The sequence below is a fragment of the Calypte anna genome, chromosome 3, assembly GCF_003957555.1.
Source record: "Calypte anna isolate BGI_N300 chromosome 3, bCalAnn1_v1.p, whole genome shotgun sequence".
NCBI lineage: Eukaryota > Metazoa > Chordata > Aves > Apodiformes > Trochilidae > Calypte > Calypte anna.
The window spans coordinates 5,761,341-5,778,185 of NC_044246.1; the positions used below are offsets into that span (position 1 = coordinate 5,761,341).

Sequence of the window (16,845 nt, forward strand, 5' to 3'; positions counted from 1 at the left end):
TAGATCCTCAAGCAGCAAATCATGTGGAAACTTCTCTGGAGTTTTACTCCAACCACTGTGGCCATGCTCAAGTCCATGTCAAGTCCATTCTAAATATCTGGTTATTGGTTGTCAGAGGACAAATGCTCCAACTATCTTGTTTTGAATTTAGGAGCCAAAAAAAACCATTGCATTTGAGGCTCAGCAACATGTTAACCCTTGGGCTTCTAGAGAACAATCAATTGGAGTCAGAATGAATGGGCTGTAGCAAAACCTTCTGTCTAAAACGTGGCTCTGAACTTTGGAAACTGCCATAAAGGAGTGGTAAAATGCAGCCAGTTAGCTGTTCCACACTTAGCATGGATTTACTTCCTTCTAAATAAAAATACCTGTATATATGGACTGATACCAATATGCTGTTTATATGAGGAGTTGAATTCCCTTGGAGATAAAATCATTACCCAGGGAAAGCACTTGGCACTCAGCTGCCTGGCTAATTAATACAGGAGGTTCCTGCAGAGAATCCAGCCTGATTTTTTTTTCACCAGAACACAGAGTCATCTCTCAAACCTTTGTTCAGGGTGGAAGTTGCACAGTCTCTGATCAAAATTTGCTCAGAAAACTGTTTTCAGCATAACTTAGTTTTGTACTAATGGAAGTTTTGCAGTGGTCTCTGCAATAAATGGCCAAAGTCCCAGTGAGCTCACCAGGTAACTCACTGTAAGCTTTGGTCCATTTTTTATTAAAGAATAGATGCAAAATAATGGAAAAAAGAAAAAAACAAACCCAAATTAAAAACCCTCTTTTTCCACTCTCCCAAGAATAGGTACCTCATAATAAGGATTATTCTATACATCCTTTTATGGTTGTTACTCTCCAATACCACAATGCTGATACTGTAATAAACACTCAGTATCTTCCATTTTTATTCTGTACTCCAGTCATACATTCTGATTAATAACAAAAGGGACAGTATTGAGGGGAACAAATCCCCACTCTACAAAATTCCAAGTGGAATATCATTATTAAAAGTGCTGCACTCAAATGGACCTTCTTAAAATGACTTTCTAAGCAGTGGCCTCTGAAGAGAAATTGAATGGATTGAAGTCCAAATTGCTGCAGTGTGGAGCTGATAATTTTTCAGCTCTTTCTGTATCACTAACAGGCATTAGAAGTTATATTTTGCAGGAAGCCTTGCTGGAGGATTTGGCAGAGGAAGAGAGGCATATGTGTGCTAAGGAGGAGAATTTAGTTGTCATCAGCAAATCTCTGCAGATTATAATTAAATAATCCAACACTTAGTAAGTTTAGATATAATAGTTAGTAGAGGATAAACCAAGAATTAATATATGATAACTATTTGTGATAGAAAATGCTGTATCTGTGAGTAATACTTTAGGATTTGGGAGTATCTTTTACAAGAAATTTATGTCTATTTGGTGCAAGTTGAGCTCTGCAGGTGGTGGTAGCAGTGGTCTGGGACAGATTTCCACAGTCAAGAGGACAGGAGAATCACCTTGGTTGCCTGGGAGCCAATAGACCTCTTTATCCTGTGCAAGTCATTGTAACACTTTATTTTTTATATTTAGTTAATGTATATTATGGATTCCAATATCAAGAGGGGCTGAGTTCAGGCTGCTTTGAATGCAATTTTTCCCATTTCCAGATCCCTAAATCCCTAACTCTGTAGCCTCAAGCAAATTCAGACCTTCTGACCAAATAGGTTAATACTCTGGTTTTGGTCTTTAAAATAACCTCTACTGTGGATTTGAAAACTGTCTGCTGTATTGATTTATTCTTAATTTAGTCATGCTATTCCATGATCAAATTAAGGGAAATTATTTTTATCTGTTACTGTAAAAGCAAAGTATTTAAAGAAAGTGCTTTGAACTTTTACTTTCCCAAATAGTGTCTAAAAATCCATACGTGCAGTGCAGTTTTGACCAAATATTCTCATTTAAAACTCATTTTACAAAGGCTTATGGGGTTTACAAAGGTTTATTTGTAATTTTTCCATTAAGATCCATTAACTGGCATTCATGAAGAAATGTAATATTGCTTTCTTAGACCTTCAGCACCAAGCATGGTTGGAAAGTTAGGGAAATGAGCAGAACCCCAAAGTCATTGCAGCACTGCTTTTCCCAGGGCACATGAAGAGTTGCCATATGGGGCCTGCCCAAAGGTCTGCCTGGTCCTGGTCCAGCTCAGTGGAATCAATTACGAAGGTGGTTTTTCTAGCCAGAGAAGCATCCCTCAGAGTGTGGGTGTGCTGACAGCTGCAGTTTCTTTCCCCTGATGGTAGGAAGCAAAAAAATTTTTCTGTGTTTTCTACTAGCAATTTTTGGCAGTTGTTTTCTCTCTCTCTCTCTCTCTTTAATTTTTTGTCTGCTCTTGACCCCTGACTTGCCCTTTTTGTGGGGCAGCCAGTGAAAGTCTCAGGATCCCAATGGCCAGAGCCCAAGCATATGGGTTGTTTACTCCCACCTCCACCTCTTTATCAGCACATTTCTCCATCTGCTGATTTTTTTTTACCCAGGCAGGTAGCCTCTCATCCCTCCTGGCCTCACCTACCCCTGCAGAGCTTCAGCAACTTCTCCCATTGCTGCATTTAATCCTGCTTCCTACAAGGCCAATTTGAGGGGGATTTTTGTCAGAAAGCCTCTTAAAAACCTAGAAAGGGAAACTCCATCTCTTTTATCAATGTGCCTGTTGCTGTCTACCAGTCAGGCTGGAGGATGTGTGGTTTGCTTTGCCTGGTGGGTAAATCCCAGCAGAATCCTGAGCTTCACACCCTGCCAGAATGCCTCCATCTCCATCACTCAGTGCTCTGTGTTAGAGCTGAGGGGCTGAGCCCTTTCCTTCAAAAAGCAGAGGTGGAGTTGGGGCTGCTCTTGAGGAGCTCAGTGCACAGAGCAGCCTCCAACCCTCTCTGTTAGAAGGAGCAGGGATCCAGCTGCCCTAAGGATGCTCTAATCCACAGCTCCTCCAAAGGAAATCCAGGTGTCAGCAAAGCTGCTCTGCTCAGAATAGAAAACATCCTTATTTATCAGGAAAATAGGAAGTGAAGAGGTTTACCTAGAGGAGAAAAAGTGAGGCTCTAGACCTCGTTTCAAAGACTACCTCAAATACAGAATGGGAAGGTTTGCTGGAGATTACTCATAAAATGAGAGGTGTAATCTCTCAAGTGTGTCTTTGAATCCAAGGTGGGGGTGTAAGCAAGGCACAAACCTGCTTAGGAGTTGGGGTGCTTAGGATGCCCAGGAAGAAAATTTTTGGCATGTGAGGAGCTCTGCTGGGGTTGGGAGGAGTTTACATCTGGTGTGAGCACCTTTGGCAAAGCTAAAGCTGATTTGGAAAAGGAAGGGATGTCCCTGAATGCAGAAATTAGGCTGTGCATGCTTTAATTACTGCTCTGGGAGCTTTGGAAAGGCCACAGGGAGATCACTGGCTTCCCAAGTGAAATATTAACAGTGCCTTAAAACCAGCTAGCAGAATGTCCTGTGTAAGGAGATGTCACGGGTGACAGTGGCAGGAGAAAGCTGCACTTAGCTCCTGGGTGATGTGCCAGGTGACAGATTTATTTGTCCCCCACTCTTATTTGACACCTTACTCTTTATCCTGACCAAGTGTGAAGAAAGTGGCTTGGGCAATGGATCTGAATGAATACAAAGGACTGTGGCCATTAGAGATGTAAACCACATTGTGGCTTTGGCATTTCATCTTCTCTTCACAGGGTGATGCCTCAAATGTCTTTTTAACAGTTTAGCTCTGAAATCCTGGGCAGCTGAGCCATGCATAGCTACTGTGATGGACAGGGATGGGATAAAAAGACTTGGAGGTGTTTGGAAGTTTACTGAGACAAATAGTGTGTCCAGATAAACCACCACTGAGAGTCATCATCTGTGGTTTTAGGGCTGTTTGTTACTGGTGAGTAATTCCATAGGAAGTAATGGTCTCCTGCTGATCTCAAGGTGAAGAAGAAATCACACAGAATGCAAGGTTGGGAGAATACACCTTGTTCAGTGCCCAGCTCTGGTCCTGCTGCAGGTGACCAGGTTTCTGGAGCTCCAACTCATGGCTCAGGGGCCATCATATAGGATTTTCCTTAGCTCCTTCTCCCCTCTTTATGACAAGCATGTCTAATTTTTTGCAAGCTTCACAGATTTGTTCTGTGCAGCACCCAAGCAGCAACGCAAAGTTTTAGAGGAAGCTGGTGAAATGGAACTGCTTTGAGGATGGCTCATTTGTAATTGTCACAGAGGCTTCTTCCTTTGGTCAGGATATTTTTTTAATAAAAAAAAAAAAGCTTAAGAATATGCTAACATTGAGGTACAATTCATAGCCTGGGGAAGCTGGAGGAGTTGTGCATTATCCTGAGGCACATTAGTCCCTAATAGGCAGGACCTTAGTTTGTCAGGGTCACTTTCTGTGTCTGAAGGGATGTCACAGGCACCCTGTATTGTAATATTTCCTTCACTGATTTCCTGGCTGGATGATGGCAAGAAGTAAAGCAGTGGATTGGTGACAGCTAAATGTGTTTGTGTGGTGGGACCCAGCTCTGAGCCTCCCAGTGCTTGTCTGGGGTGGCTTCTGCTCTTTGCTCCTGACTGCAGCAGTGGAGAGATGGGACTCATCTCACCCAGCTTCAGCCACCTACACAAGAGACTCCTACTTCTGAGCTTGTCTCCCCAGCCTGTTTAGAGCTGGTGGAGAGAAACAAGCACTTGGAGAGGGTGATTCATCTGGCTTGGTTTAATCGTCTGCTTTAGAAGGAGATAAATCGTGCTATGGAAATGGCTTTTTTTTTTTCTTTTTTTTTTTTTCTGTCTCCTGACTGTGCAGAAAGTGTAAATGAGAGTCTCAGATACACAGATCCCCAAAACAGATGTCTCAAACTCAGAAGATGAATGCCACCCTGGGGTTTTGTCAGCATCACACTGAGGTACAGTGGGGTCCTGTGGAAAGCTTTTAACCAGCTAGTTAAAAAAACCTTCAACTAGTTGTGTGAAGGAGTCCTAAGCCTTAAAGCACTTTTGAAGTGACCTGGACAGGTGTTACCTCTGCTGGGATTTTTCTCTACCCCAGTGCAAGCATCTGTAATCAGTAAGAAAGGGCACAGTGTCGTGGATGGAGTGAGAGATGCACTTTATTTTAAAAGAAAAGCAACAGTACAATTTATTGGTACAAAACAGTGAGTTAACAAAGTTCAGTATTAGATGGCAGTGGTTTAAGAAGTTTTGATGGCAAAGTACACTTGATTATTTACTGTATAAAGGACAGGGTCAGACAAAGCTGTCAGGGAGCCCCTCCTGTTGAGTCATGAGGTTCAGAGTTGCTTTTTAAACTTCTCAGAGAGCAGTCTAGGGGATCCAGTCCTAGCCACAACCTTGGTCATCTAAAGAATTATATATATGCTCCATCAGTCCTTTGGATCACTTATGTAAGGTTTCAAAGTTTAGCATGCTATTAATCATGAGCAAGACTCTGTTGCAGCAGTGAATCTCTCAACCTGAAGCAGTAACCTTGAGAGATGTCACTGCTCAAGGGGAGATCCTGGCATGCAGCCCACTGCCATTTCAGGATTGCTGGGCTGTCCACTATTTCTAGAGTGAGTTAATTGACTTGCAGTCATATTTGCATACCAGCAAGACATCTGGGTCACTGGATCAGGTGCCCTTTGTCTGCCACGTTGCCATCTGTCCCCCAAAGTCCAGGGGAAGCTGGGTGCAGCATCCCAACCCTCACTGCTGCCGTATGGAGGCTGTGCAGTGCCTTCCAGTGGCTGTTTTCCTCCATGTGTGGAGTGGGAAGCTCAGGTTTAGATGTCCCTACCACTGGTATCTGAAGTCAGATGGGAGGGGTCTGACCCCTAATGGAGAAAACAGAAGGAGAGGTGTTGCCTGGGGCTGGAGATCTCCATGGATTGGCAGTGGCAGTGGCAGTGAAGGTGATTTCCTTCCATTGCTTCTGAATGCCCTGGAAGAGAGGTGTTGGCTGAAAGGGAGGGCAGAAGAGTGGTTCCAGTTGGGATTTGTGAAAGGGGAAAGGGAATGAACAAGAGGGAGAATGAAAGGCCAAATTTAGTAAGAGCAAGATAGGCATTTTTCCTCAATCTCAGCATCTTGATTTACTCCTTTGGGGGATATGGTAGCATACAGAGCAGTCTGCTGCAAGGGATGAAGGAAGGAACCCATTAAAAGTCTGGAGGAGGATGTCCAGAAATAAAATTCTTTAGTGTCCTGCCTCATCCATTTTGAAAAACCATTTTGCTATCTTTAAATTCGTGTGCATTCTGTTGCCATCTGGTCCTTGAGCAGTATTAGAAAGAGTGAGGAACTTCTCATCCGTGTGTGGGTTTGATATTATCCCATCTGTGCATCTGCAGCTTGGGTGACAAAAACTGTCCCCATGGGGACACAGGGACTGGGCAGGGAAAGGGACAGCCCTGGGTATTATACATGCCAGCTGGCAGGCATGGTAAATGAGAGGATGGGACCACAGATACATGCCATGCATATTATCTCTAGCATCTGTTATTTTCAAAGGCAATTTAGCTTGGAACAGATTATGTCCCAGGTGTTCTCCAGGACAGTGCCACATCCACTGGAAAAGTCTGTGCCCATTTGGATCTAACCCTTCCACAGCAGAGGAAATCATGAGGATTCAGTGGAGTTTCACTGACCAAACACTTAAGAGAAATCTCAGCTTGTAACTGCTGACCACTGGGACAGGGATTTTTACCCCAAAATATGGGGCCTTTTTGAAACCCATCGTGCCTAGGATAAGCTTTTACTCTGTGTAAATCTATCCAAAGAATGAGCATTCCTAGAAAATGTAATCCTCAATCTTTAGGACCACTTTAGGAGTGATACTTCACCACTGGCTTTTGCTGAAAGTGTGCATTTCTTCTGGTGTATTTAACACAGAATTTAATCTACCTGGATAAGTCATTATCCCTGTGGAACAGAGAAAACAGCAGTAAAGGTTATCTTTCTTTCATAGGGAGTATTTGTCATGCAATGGAGCTAAAAGGCAGTGATGTTCATGCAGGCTGCTCAAAGGAGCTGCTGACTCATGTGTACGTGCACGGTGTGATGGGGAGTGGGGTGGGTGGGAAGATGCTCCCCAGTGTCTGCTGTGGGGTGTTCACCACACACTGCATTCTTTTATGTTGTGTGTCTGGTGGGTCAGGTGGTGTGGTTGTGATTTTCCCCTTTTCCAGTGATCTGCTGGGCCAGAGGGCCAGGCATGGTACCTGCTGTCTTAGGTCAGTTCTTTTAGAAAGCAGAAAGCAGCTTCAGTGTTGTGATTCAGAGCACCAGCTTGTCTTGGGATGTCAGACACCCCAGTGGCTTCAGTCATGTTCTCTGAAGTTAAATCCTGGTTTTCTGCTTCCCAGGGGAAAAACTGCAGAGAAGATGGGGATGGTGGGTACCCTGCTATTATATTCTAGAAGAAGAAACATCTTTGCTCTGCTTTCTAAATAGTTTCAGAGATGCAAACTATGAGTGAAAGGAGGCTCTTCCCTGCCATGCCACTGGCACAAACCCTTCCTCAGCTCTCACTTGGTGCCCTGGATTCATTTCTGCTGTGCCCAGCTCTGCCCTTGGTCCATGGGAAGGATGCTGGGGTTCATTAGGACATGTGAAGTGTTTGGTGTTTTAGTGCCAATGACCAGAAGTAGAAAAGCTTGAGAGGAAATGAAAAAATTCAGTAATCATGGTGGAATTTGTGTGGTGGGCTGGCAGCTGCCCCTGATGTGGTGAAGTTAAAGAAATGATGAATGTACCATTTTTTGGTAAACTGAGCCCTGGCTGCTCTGTGCAGCAAGTGAGGCAAGAAGTATCAGTTGCAAACAGTGTATTACAAAGAAAATGTGTTTAAATTCTTTTGAATGAGCTAAGGCAGCATTTTCTCAATTTTAACTTCTTCCAGTATTTAGCAGGTAGCTCATAACCTTTCATTATGTGTTTAACACAAAGCCCCATTAACTTGGGCTAGTGGATTGGTGCATCTCCTGTTACGTGGGAAGCTGCCCACACAATCTGCTGTTGAAAGCTGAAATAAGTGGAGAGATCAGCAAAATCCTCATCTCTGTTAAAGCTGATCAGAAACCCCAGATGTTTATACCTCTGCTGCTGCTCTTTTTAGATTTGAGATTATCAAAGAGAAGGCTCAGTTTTTCCCATTATAAGATAGAGCTTTACTGGGCAAACCAATGGTACTCTTAGCTCAGATCATGCATTTCTTATCTGCAAAGAAATAGCTAAATAGTTCTCTCCACTGGAATAAACCTTTCCTTTAATAATTTATTATCTTATGTAAATACAGGGTTAAGTTAACCTGAAATAAGATGTTTTGAGAGATTTTCCATTCTAAGTACTGATTTTTACCAGGGTAAGGAAGGATTTTTTTGTGTAGATCTTAGTCTGCCTTGAACATATATAAATGTTTGGCAATAATCCAGTCTCTCATTGTCCTGCCTGTGCTTCCATATCTCTTTTCACCTTTCAATGCATCCAGTGGCTTCTGGATGCTTTTGGAGTTGTAGGTTCCTCTTTTTGAAACTGTAGTAACAGGAATTACTCTTGCATCCTGCTTCAAGTGAATGGACCAAGCTGACTGAAGAAATCACTGCTTGAGTATTGCAGGGTGACTGATGGCTTCAGCAGATGTTGAACGAGGTGGAATTAAGACAGAACAAAAGCCCTGAAGGCAGCAGCCTGCTGCTGAGGTCTCTCCATCACCTTTTGATCTCCCTAGGAACTGACCTAACCTCATTTAGCTCATTTAGCTCATTTAGCTCATCCAGCTCATTGGCTGGATCTACCAAGAGTGGTTCCAGAGCAGGGCTGTGACAATTCATGTTCTAGGATGTAAAGAGCAAGTTTTTTTTTGTGATAAATGTCCAGCAGCATGCTAGGCTCAGTTAGACTGGGGCAGAGCTCCAGTTCAATCTTATTTGGTAAAGGACTCAAGCTAAAAAAAAACTTGGGGCTGCCTAATCTGAAATGCTCTTCAGGGCAGCCCATGCATGGTCTGCTTTTTGCCTTCTGGCTGTAGCCTTAGGAGAGCTGTTTTGTTGGGGATTACTGAAATATTTGGTGATTCAAGCTCATTATTAGTCATTCTGCTTATGTTGCAGTGATCATCTTTAACTGCAGGATTAAATATATTGTCCCCTTTCTCTTTTAAGAAACACCACATTCCATTAGATCTTAGGAAAAAGTTCTTTTGGAAAAGGTTGCCCAGGGAGGTGGCTGAAGCCTGATCCCTGGAGATATTCAAGGTGAGGCTTGAGGAGGCTCTGAGCAACCTGATCGAGCTGAGGGTGTCCCTGCTGACTGCAGGGGGTTGGACTGGATGTCCTTTAGAGGTCCCTTCCAACCCACATTATTCTATGATTCTATAAGCTGTCCAATTCTGCATTTTCTGAGACAATTATATTCCCAGGTGTTGATGTAATCCCCTTTTATTACACTCAGGGCTGTATTTATCCTTCATTTTTCTGTCCTAACAGCATCAATTTAAGCAGTGTGTGTTAAGCCTCTCTAGGTACATGTAATTTCTAGCAACATGTAATTTCCATTTTTCACAGTGGCTCCTCAACCTGGAGGTGCTAATTCCTGTTTGCATTGTAACAACACCTCGGTTGAGCCAGGGGCTTTGCAACCATCCAAAACAAAGGACTTTTTGTGGCAAGATCTGGTGGGTTTGGGTTTGTTTTGTTGGGGTTTTTTTCTGGCAAAGCCTGAGGTGACTTCAGAAAGGTCTAGGATTTGAAAACTAAAATGCTATCTGGATTTCTTTAGTAAGCTTTGTGTCTTCTTCTCCCCAGGGGATGAGCGCTGCCGGGAGTCTCCAGCCCCAGCTGAAGCCCAGATGCAAGCTGGGGCAGAAGGTGGTGGCAGGGTGAGCCACTGTTGTTGGAAATGCTCCGTGACACAACTTAAGAAGATTTTTTGGGGTGTGGCCGTGGTCCTGGGTGTCTGCTCCTCCTGGTCGGGTTCAACCCAGCTTGCAAAACTGACCTTTAAGAAATTCGACGCACCCTTCACTCTGACGTGGTTTGCAACAAACTGGAACTTTTTATTCTTTCCTTTGTATTATCTTGGACACGTTTTTAAGTCAGCTGAAAAGCAGTCTCCAAAGCAAAGATACAGGTATGGAAGTTTTTTTTTTATTTGTTCTTTTCTCTTCATCTCTAGCAGATGTTTTATTCAGATGACTTGGTTCAGACTCCAGTTTGCTTTCCTCTCCAGGTTTGTTAAAAGATGTTCTGAATTCATTCTGTGTCCTCTGGTATGTTACTATCTCAGTATGATTTCACTGCAGCAGTAAGAAATCCAGGTTTCTTTCCAATATATACAAGCCATGTAATGAAAATCTGCATTTCCTGCAATTGCTTCTCAAGAGTTTTCTGTTCAAACCCCCATGAACATAATTTCTTCTCTACTCACAGCTAACTTCTACGCCAGCCTCTTGAGTAAGCTGAGTAAACTTTTCTTTTCTGACCTCAGGACTGGTGCAATGGCTTGAAAAGCCAAGTAAAAAAAGTATTGCAGTATTTTCCTGGCATTCTGCCCCTGACATCAAAGGCCAAGCTCTGATCCCAGTTCAACTCAGGCTGCTGTGTTTATTTCCGAGAGGAAGCAGAGTCATAACCAGAGGCAACACTTTGTCTTCAGCACACCTTGTCTTTGCAGCAGCCAAACCCACAAACCCTGAATCCCTCATGGAAAACCCTGAGTCCTCCACGAGGAGCTGAGGATGCTCTAGCTGCCTGAAGGACTCTTGGTGAGGCTCCTTTATCTCCTCTCTTTTTGGCCTGAGAGGTGGCTGGGACAGATGGGATGACTCAGCCAGCAAGATGTCTCATGTCAGGGAGCTTCCCTGATCCGTGGAAGGATGTGAACAACGTTTTCCCCTTCTGTTACACAGTGGGGCTCACAGCCTTTTAATGAAGTAGTTCAGAGAGTAAACAGTAAGAAGTACACATTTCTCAGCTTCCAGCTGTGCAGCAGCGAGGTGGAAATTTACTACCAGGCTGCTGGGGAAATGCTGTCTCAGATGAGATTAGGATTAAGATGATAAATGGTGAATTTTTGCTGCTTAGCCATCATTGCAGTTCCTTCATCTTCAAAATTATTTGGGGGCTGCAGATAAAGGAATTTCACTGTTCACAGCAGGTCCTGGGGCAGTATCCAGAAGTTTTCAAGGCATTTTCTTAAGATGTCATGTTTCCTGAAGCACTTCAGGCTTCAGTTTGCATTTGGTGTTTATTCCACAGCAAACGTGGTTGCTTCAGAGATGAGAGAAGGATGGAGGTCAGAGCAAGTGACAGTTTAATCTAAACCCAACAACAAATCTTAGCCCAAAGCAGCTACCTTTTTGTTTCTTTGGTTTTTAACTATTTTTCTTTCCATCTGCTCTCAGGTACTGTAAATCCTGATGAATGCTGGGGTGAGCAGTTGTGGTTTGCCAGATCCCTGGGGTTAGAACCAGAGCATTATACTCTTTGTTGCTGCACTTAATTGCTATGGTTGGTACTTTTATGTCTTGTATTTAATTAAATGATGGCTGAAGAGCAGGTTCAAGTCCTGCAGCCTGTTTGGGATGCAGGGAGGACATCATTACAAGTAATCTTGCAGTATGCTTGTAAAGAACATTCTATTGTATGTCTGACCAGCAGATTGAATTGGGTTAATTTGCAGTTTTTTCTTACTGTCAGGATAGTCCTGGGCATTTGGAGATATGGCTTTGGTTCCTAGCTTTGCTGCAGATTTATTATTATTCCTCTTTTTTTCCATAATATATATAGCCAGAGAGCCATATGCAGAGATGTTGCAGCTCTGTATGAGGCGTTGCCATCTGCAAGCACTTCAGACACAGTTGGTCATTTGAGGGAGGCATTGCCTGGGATTCTGTGTGGGTAAAATAAGACAGTTCTGACCTGGAACTAACAATCAATTTGTTTAATTACTTGGTTCTTCTCTTCTCCCTCACTTTCATTTATATTTTCTAGATGAAATATCTTATTTAAAGCGCTCTGGCAGGAATTTGCAATGAGATAAATGAAAAGGTGGTAGTGGGAGAAGGTGAAAGTATGATACCCACGTCACCTTAGTAGTGAGGTAGTAAAAGGATTCTCAGAGCTTGCCTACACGGGTTGCTAAAATCCACAGAAAATTCATTTTTTTGGCAGTAAAGCTCCCCAAGGACACCTGCCCAGTTGTCTCCTCCTCAGCAGGGCTGAGCAGCTCAGCCTCCCCTCCCAGGGATGCCTTTGGGTACCTGACCACAGGGCTGAAGAGCCTCTAAGGAACAGCAGCAATTAAAATATAAACGAATAGGGATCATAAAATGTAGGAACAGTGAAGAGGTGGTATATAATCTCTCCTATACATATTAATATGCTTTAATATGGTTTTCAATGCTTATCTTATTATACCAGTGTGTATATATATGTGTATATATTGTATATACACACACACACTATGATGTATAGAAGTGACTTTGTATGTTTTTTAGTTTTACATACCTGTGATGGACACAAACCAGTTTAAAGCTGCAAGGATTTTTTTCCCCATTTTATAGCCTATATAGTTGCAATAAACTTGGCACCGAATTTTTATAGTAGCATTTTAAAATTCAAAAGGAGTTTTATTCAGTTTTTTTTTTTTTAATAAGATTTAGAAAGTTAGACCATAATGCAAAGGATTTCTGATTCACCCATATTGCCTGGCAAGGAACCTCCTATTCCAGCTGAAGCAGTCAGCTGTGTCTTCAGGCAGAGTCACTCTTCAAGGCACAGCAACATTGATGTGTCCAAACTGCTCCAGGCTCCCTGTGCAGCTCCATCAAATACCAGAGTTGTGCCCAGGTGCTCAGGGAAAGCTTTTTCCCCTGCTCACCACCAAAGGTGTCACCCCCCCTTGGCACAGGACCTGCCCTTTGCCAACCCAGGGAAGAGGACGTGGGGCTCAGCACCACTCATCTTGCTTCTTGTGCAAGTGCTCACCAGCTTAAAATAAAATTAGTCACTAAATTGTCATTAATTTCAACCAGTGTCCTGTCCAGAAATAGCACATGTAATGATTTTTGCACCTAATGGGTCTTTTAAGGCTGCTTCATACTTTTTTGCTTCCAAACTACTTTCTAAAATGACACATTTCATCTCATGAGCTCCCCTCCTGTCATACCTACATTATTAATTTATGAGGTAACATAAATTAAAAGCACTAGAGCTTAAAGCTCCCTGCCTGCATGAAAGATTACATTAAAATCTCCCTAAGACACTGCTTAACTTTGGGTATCTCTAGGCAGGACAACTCACATTTTATAAAGATTCACTCTTGTGTGTTGCCAGCTGAGGGGATAGGAAGAGGTTATGTTCCCATGTTTTAGCAGGAAAACCCCTCAGAAAGCTTGTTTATTTTGGTGGTGCTGTCTTACCTAGTGATTCTTTGAGAAGAAAAGGGCAGGACTTTAGAGAATGGTTTGCATGTTTATTTATGTGTTTGTTTGTCATTTAGATCTGTATTTCACAAAGCATTAGGGCTAAAGGGGACTCCAACTAAATCTTTTCCATAATGTTGACTAGAGCTGACATGATGGATGAATGAAAACATCATCTCATGCATCTTCATTCATCTACAACCCCATCTGAACGTGTTCCAGGATGTTCTTTTTCACTAAATCAGAGTTTGATGTTCATACTTCCTCCAAAATAGCTGCCATTAATCTTTCAGAATTTGGAGATTTTTTTTCTTTGAAGAGAAAGTGGGAAAGGACTTTTTCTGATTTACCATCACGTGAACTTCACAAGAGTCACTATTGAGGTACATGGAGGTGAGCTCAGCATCAAAACTTAAAGCTTCAGTGACCAGAAATTATCAGTGCCAAAGTTTCATCAGATATCCAAGGAGGATGTGGGCCAGTTTCTAATTGTGTTCCACATGTATTTCTGCTGACCTGGAGGAGATGAGGCACTAACCTGCTATCCCCAGGAATGCCAGGAGCTGGGTCCATTGGGTCCATCAGTCCATGGTCCTGTCTCATCCAGAAATGCCACTGACTGCCCCATGGGCATTGCCCTCCTCTGAGAGGCAGTGGGGATTTCACCACCAACGTGATGAAACTCCAAGGGGGAAGAAAAAGATGAGAGCCTGACTGGGCACGACTGGGTGCTTTTTATTTACTATTGATTTTCAGCATTTTGTATTCATTAAGAAGTTGCAGTGTGGTTGACTTTTGGCATCCTACTGATTTATATTACCACTTAGGTGGGAGCTTCAACAGAGTCATAAATAAGCTACAGAGGCATCAAGACTTGAAGATCACAAGTGTTTTAGCAGATACTACCCAGTGAAGCATGGTTTCTTTCAAAAAACTTCACTTTATAAACTCTGTTTTTCTATTCCAGTGCATTAGCTTTAAAACAATCCAAATTTACTCTGTGTTCCTCAAAATAAAATCACTTTACAATGCAAGTTCCTGTTAGCTTGCTGGGGAAAACCAAACCAAAACACCAAACAACAAAAAGAGCCCTTGAAATCAAAAGGTACAGTGTTTAATTTAATTCTTACCTAAGTGAGATAGATGCAGCCCAGGAGTAACTCCAAATTAAATCAGTTTGATCTTTACAGCAGCCTGTCAAGGCTTCCCTTAGTGCTTGGTATCACAGCAATGAATCAAAAGGAGACAGGGATATTGTGCAAGGGGCTGATGTGGTCATCAGTATTGATGGGCCACAGTTATCACTTCTCAGGCTGTTTCCACTGGATCTGCACTTTTCTTCCAGGGCTTCTAGCTGAAGACAAAGCCAAATTGTACCACCAGAAAGTAGCAGCAAAGCCTTCTGCTGGCACAACGTGGTGGTTGTGGCAGGGGCAGTGCTGGTGGGCATCTCTTGGATGTCCAGCCTTCTGTGTGTGCAGTCAGGCTCAGGCATGGAGTGTTCATTTGGGTGCAGCCCAAACCACAGAGCCCAGGGGGATGCTGTTGTTCACTTCTGTTTCTCAAAGTTAAGGAATTAACTTTTCCTGATGAAACCTGTGGCAGCTGCTGGCTCCTTCCTTTTGAAAACACCAGGTGAGCCCATGGGACTTGGGCTAAGAGGGGTTGTCACCCCACAGGAGTTCTGGAGGTGGCTGCTCCAGGTGGCTGATGTATTATCACATCAGTCATTTCAGCTGTTTCTTTGAGATACTTATTTTCTTATACAATCATAGAATGCCACCTTAGAAGGGACCTTAAAGATTGTCTGATCCAACCTTTCTAGGTAGGAACTTGGCCCTTTTCAGGCTGAGTCTTTAAAGTGTCTTGAGGACTAAAACAACTCTTAGGTGATAAAAGTTTAAGGTAATGGTTCCTCTCATTCTTTGTGGCTCCTGAAGATTTAAACCACAAAAATTTCCTAGCCAACTGTTGAAAATATGCTTTACAGGCTGCCTAATCTTGAGGAAATGGGTAGTCCTCCAGCTCTAGGTTATTTCTAGGGTATCTTCTGCTCACATGTCTCTTCTCCACACTGAAGGCAGTACCACAAGTTCAATTAGCAAGGAAATTTGCCAGAGCTGGCTCCTCAGTGCCACACTATTCCAGCATTGCCAGCTTGGAGCTGAATGTCTGGCTTCAGCCTGAAATGCACAGGAGAAAAAAAAAAAACACTTGCAGATGATGCAGCAGAGAGGACACATCTAAAGTAAATAGCAGGAAAAACTTGGAAAAGAAAGAGAAAAGTCTGTTTGCCAAACTGTAGCTGTTAAAGGGAGCCCTCCAGCATCCCAGAGTTGGATGCTTGACTGGACTTGGGGTGGCACCACTCCTCTGATGTTTGCCACTGGAAAGCTTAAAAACCTCTTCCAGCCCACTATTAAAGGTGGTGGGTTTTTTCTCTTCCTCAGATGCCTGGTATGGGAGAGCTTACATAGGGCTGATGGTGTGAGTGGCTGGCAGAACACCCCAAAATTCATGTTGGAACTTCTCTGGAGGTGGCTCTCACAATGAGAAGCCTAAATAAGAGTCTCAGGAGCATCAGCTGGAATTAATGTGTTTACCTCCCTCTCTAACCTGGCTGATCTTTCACATCTCCTGAGAGCACCTCTTAGAGGATTTGTTTAAACTTCTGTTTGACTAGTTTGCTAATTCCTTCTCTTTAGGTAGCTAACACTGCCTTAGAGAGCTTGTGCCTTAGCTTCTCTGAGACTGAGATTCACTTCTTTATTTATTGAGCTTCCTTTTTAAGGAAACCAATCCTTTCTGGTTTAGCCTCCCATTTTATACTTCGTATTTCAGGCCGTGATGTTCTGAAAAGAGCTTAACACTCATGCCTGGTGAAAAGCTTTCCCTTAATCTGAAGGTCCTTCATCTGTTGAGGATCACCCCTTCTGGGCTTTTGGACCTTTGTGGAATGCTAATCAAGAGTAAAAATTAGGTAATGCTTGACCAGGAAAAACACATGTTCTTTAATCTTCAACCTGCTTTGCAAAATCATTCCAAGGATGATTGAATTAAGTGGTGTCCTGTAATTTAGTCTTGTTGTTCCATTACTTTGGTCTGCTCTGCTGTGGCTTGAGCAGATGCTCTAAAATAATTCCATTATTTGCCTCCTCTGAGGAAATGGTGCTTGAGGCAAGGACTAGAAAGAGAAGTAATTGTTCTTGTTACCTGAAGACAGGGCAAGTGCTATGAAACAATGTGCTTCTGTGATGGGTTTTGCTGGAAAAAAAACCCAAACCATCAATTCTTGCAGCACAGATCTCTGGTCAGTAGTTAAACTGCATTTCATTAACTCTTCCTCTGGTTATTCTTGGGGCTTTTTTCTCAGGAGACCTCCAGAGCAAATCCATCTCTGCTGATCAC

The 16,845-nt window shown here is 42.9% G+C and overlaps 1 protein-coding gene across 2 annotated transcripts in view; it reads left to right on the top strand.

Annotated features, from left to right (window-relative positions):
- The window catches only part of SLC35F3 (solute carrier family 35 member F3), a 157,684-nt gene that overhangs the window by 103,722 nt on the left and 37,117 nt on the right, over nucleotides 1–16,845 (top strand). For both annotated transcript variants that reach the window (XM_030447668.1, XM_030447669.1), the window contains one exon: nucleotides 9,818–10,142. In XM_030447668.1, the coding sequence (XP_030303528.1) occupies nucleotides 9,818–10,142 (325 nt within the window). The remainder of the gene's footprint in view (nucleotides 1–9,817; nucleotides 10,143–16,845) is intronic.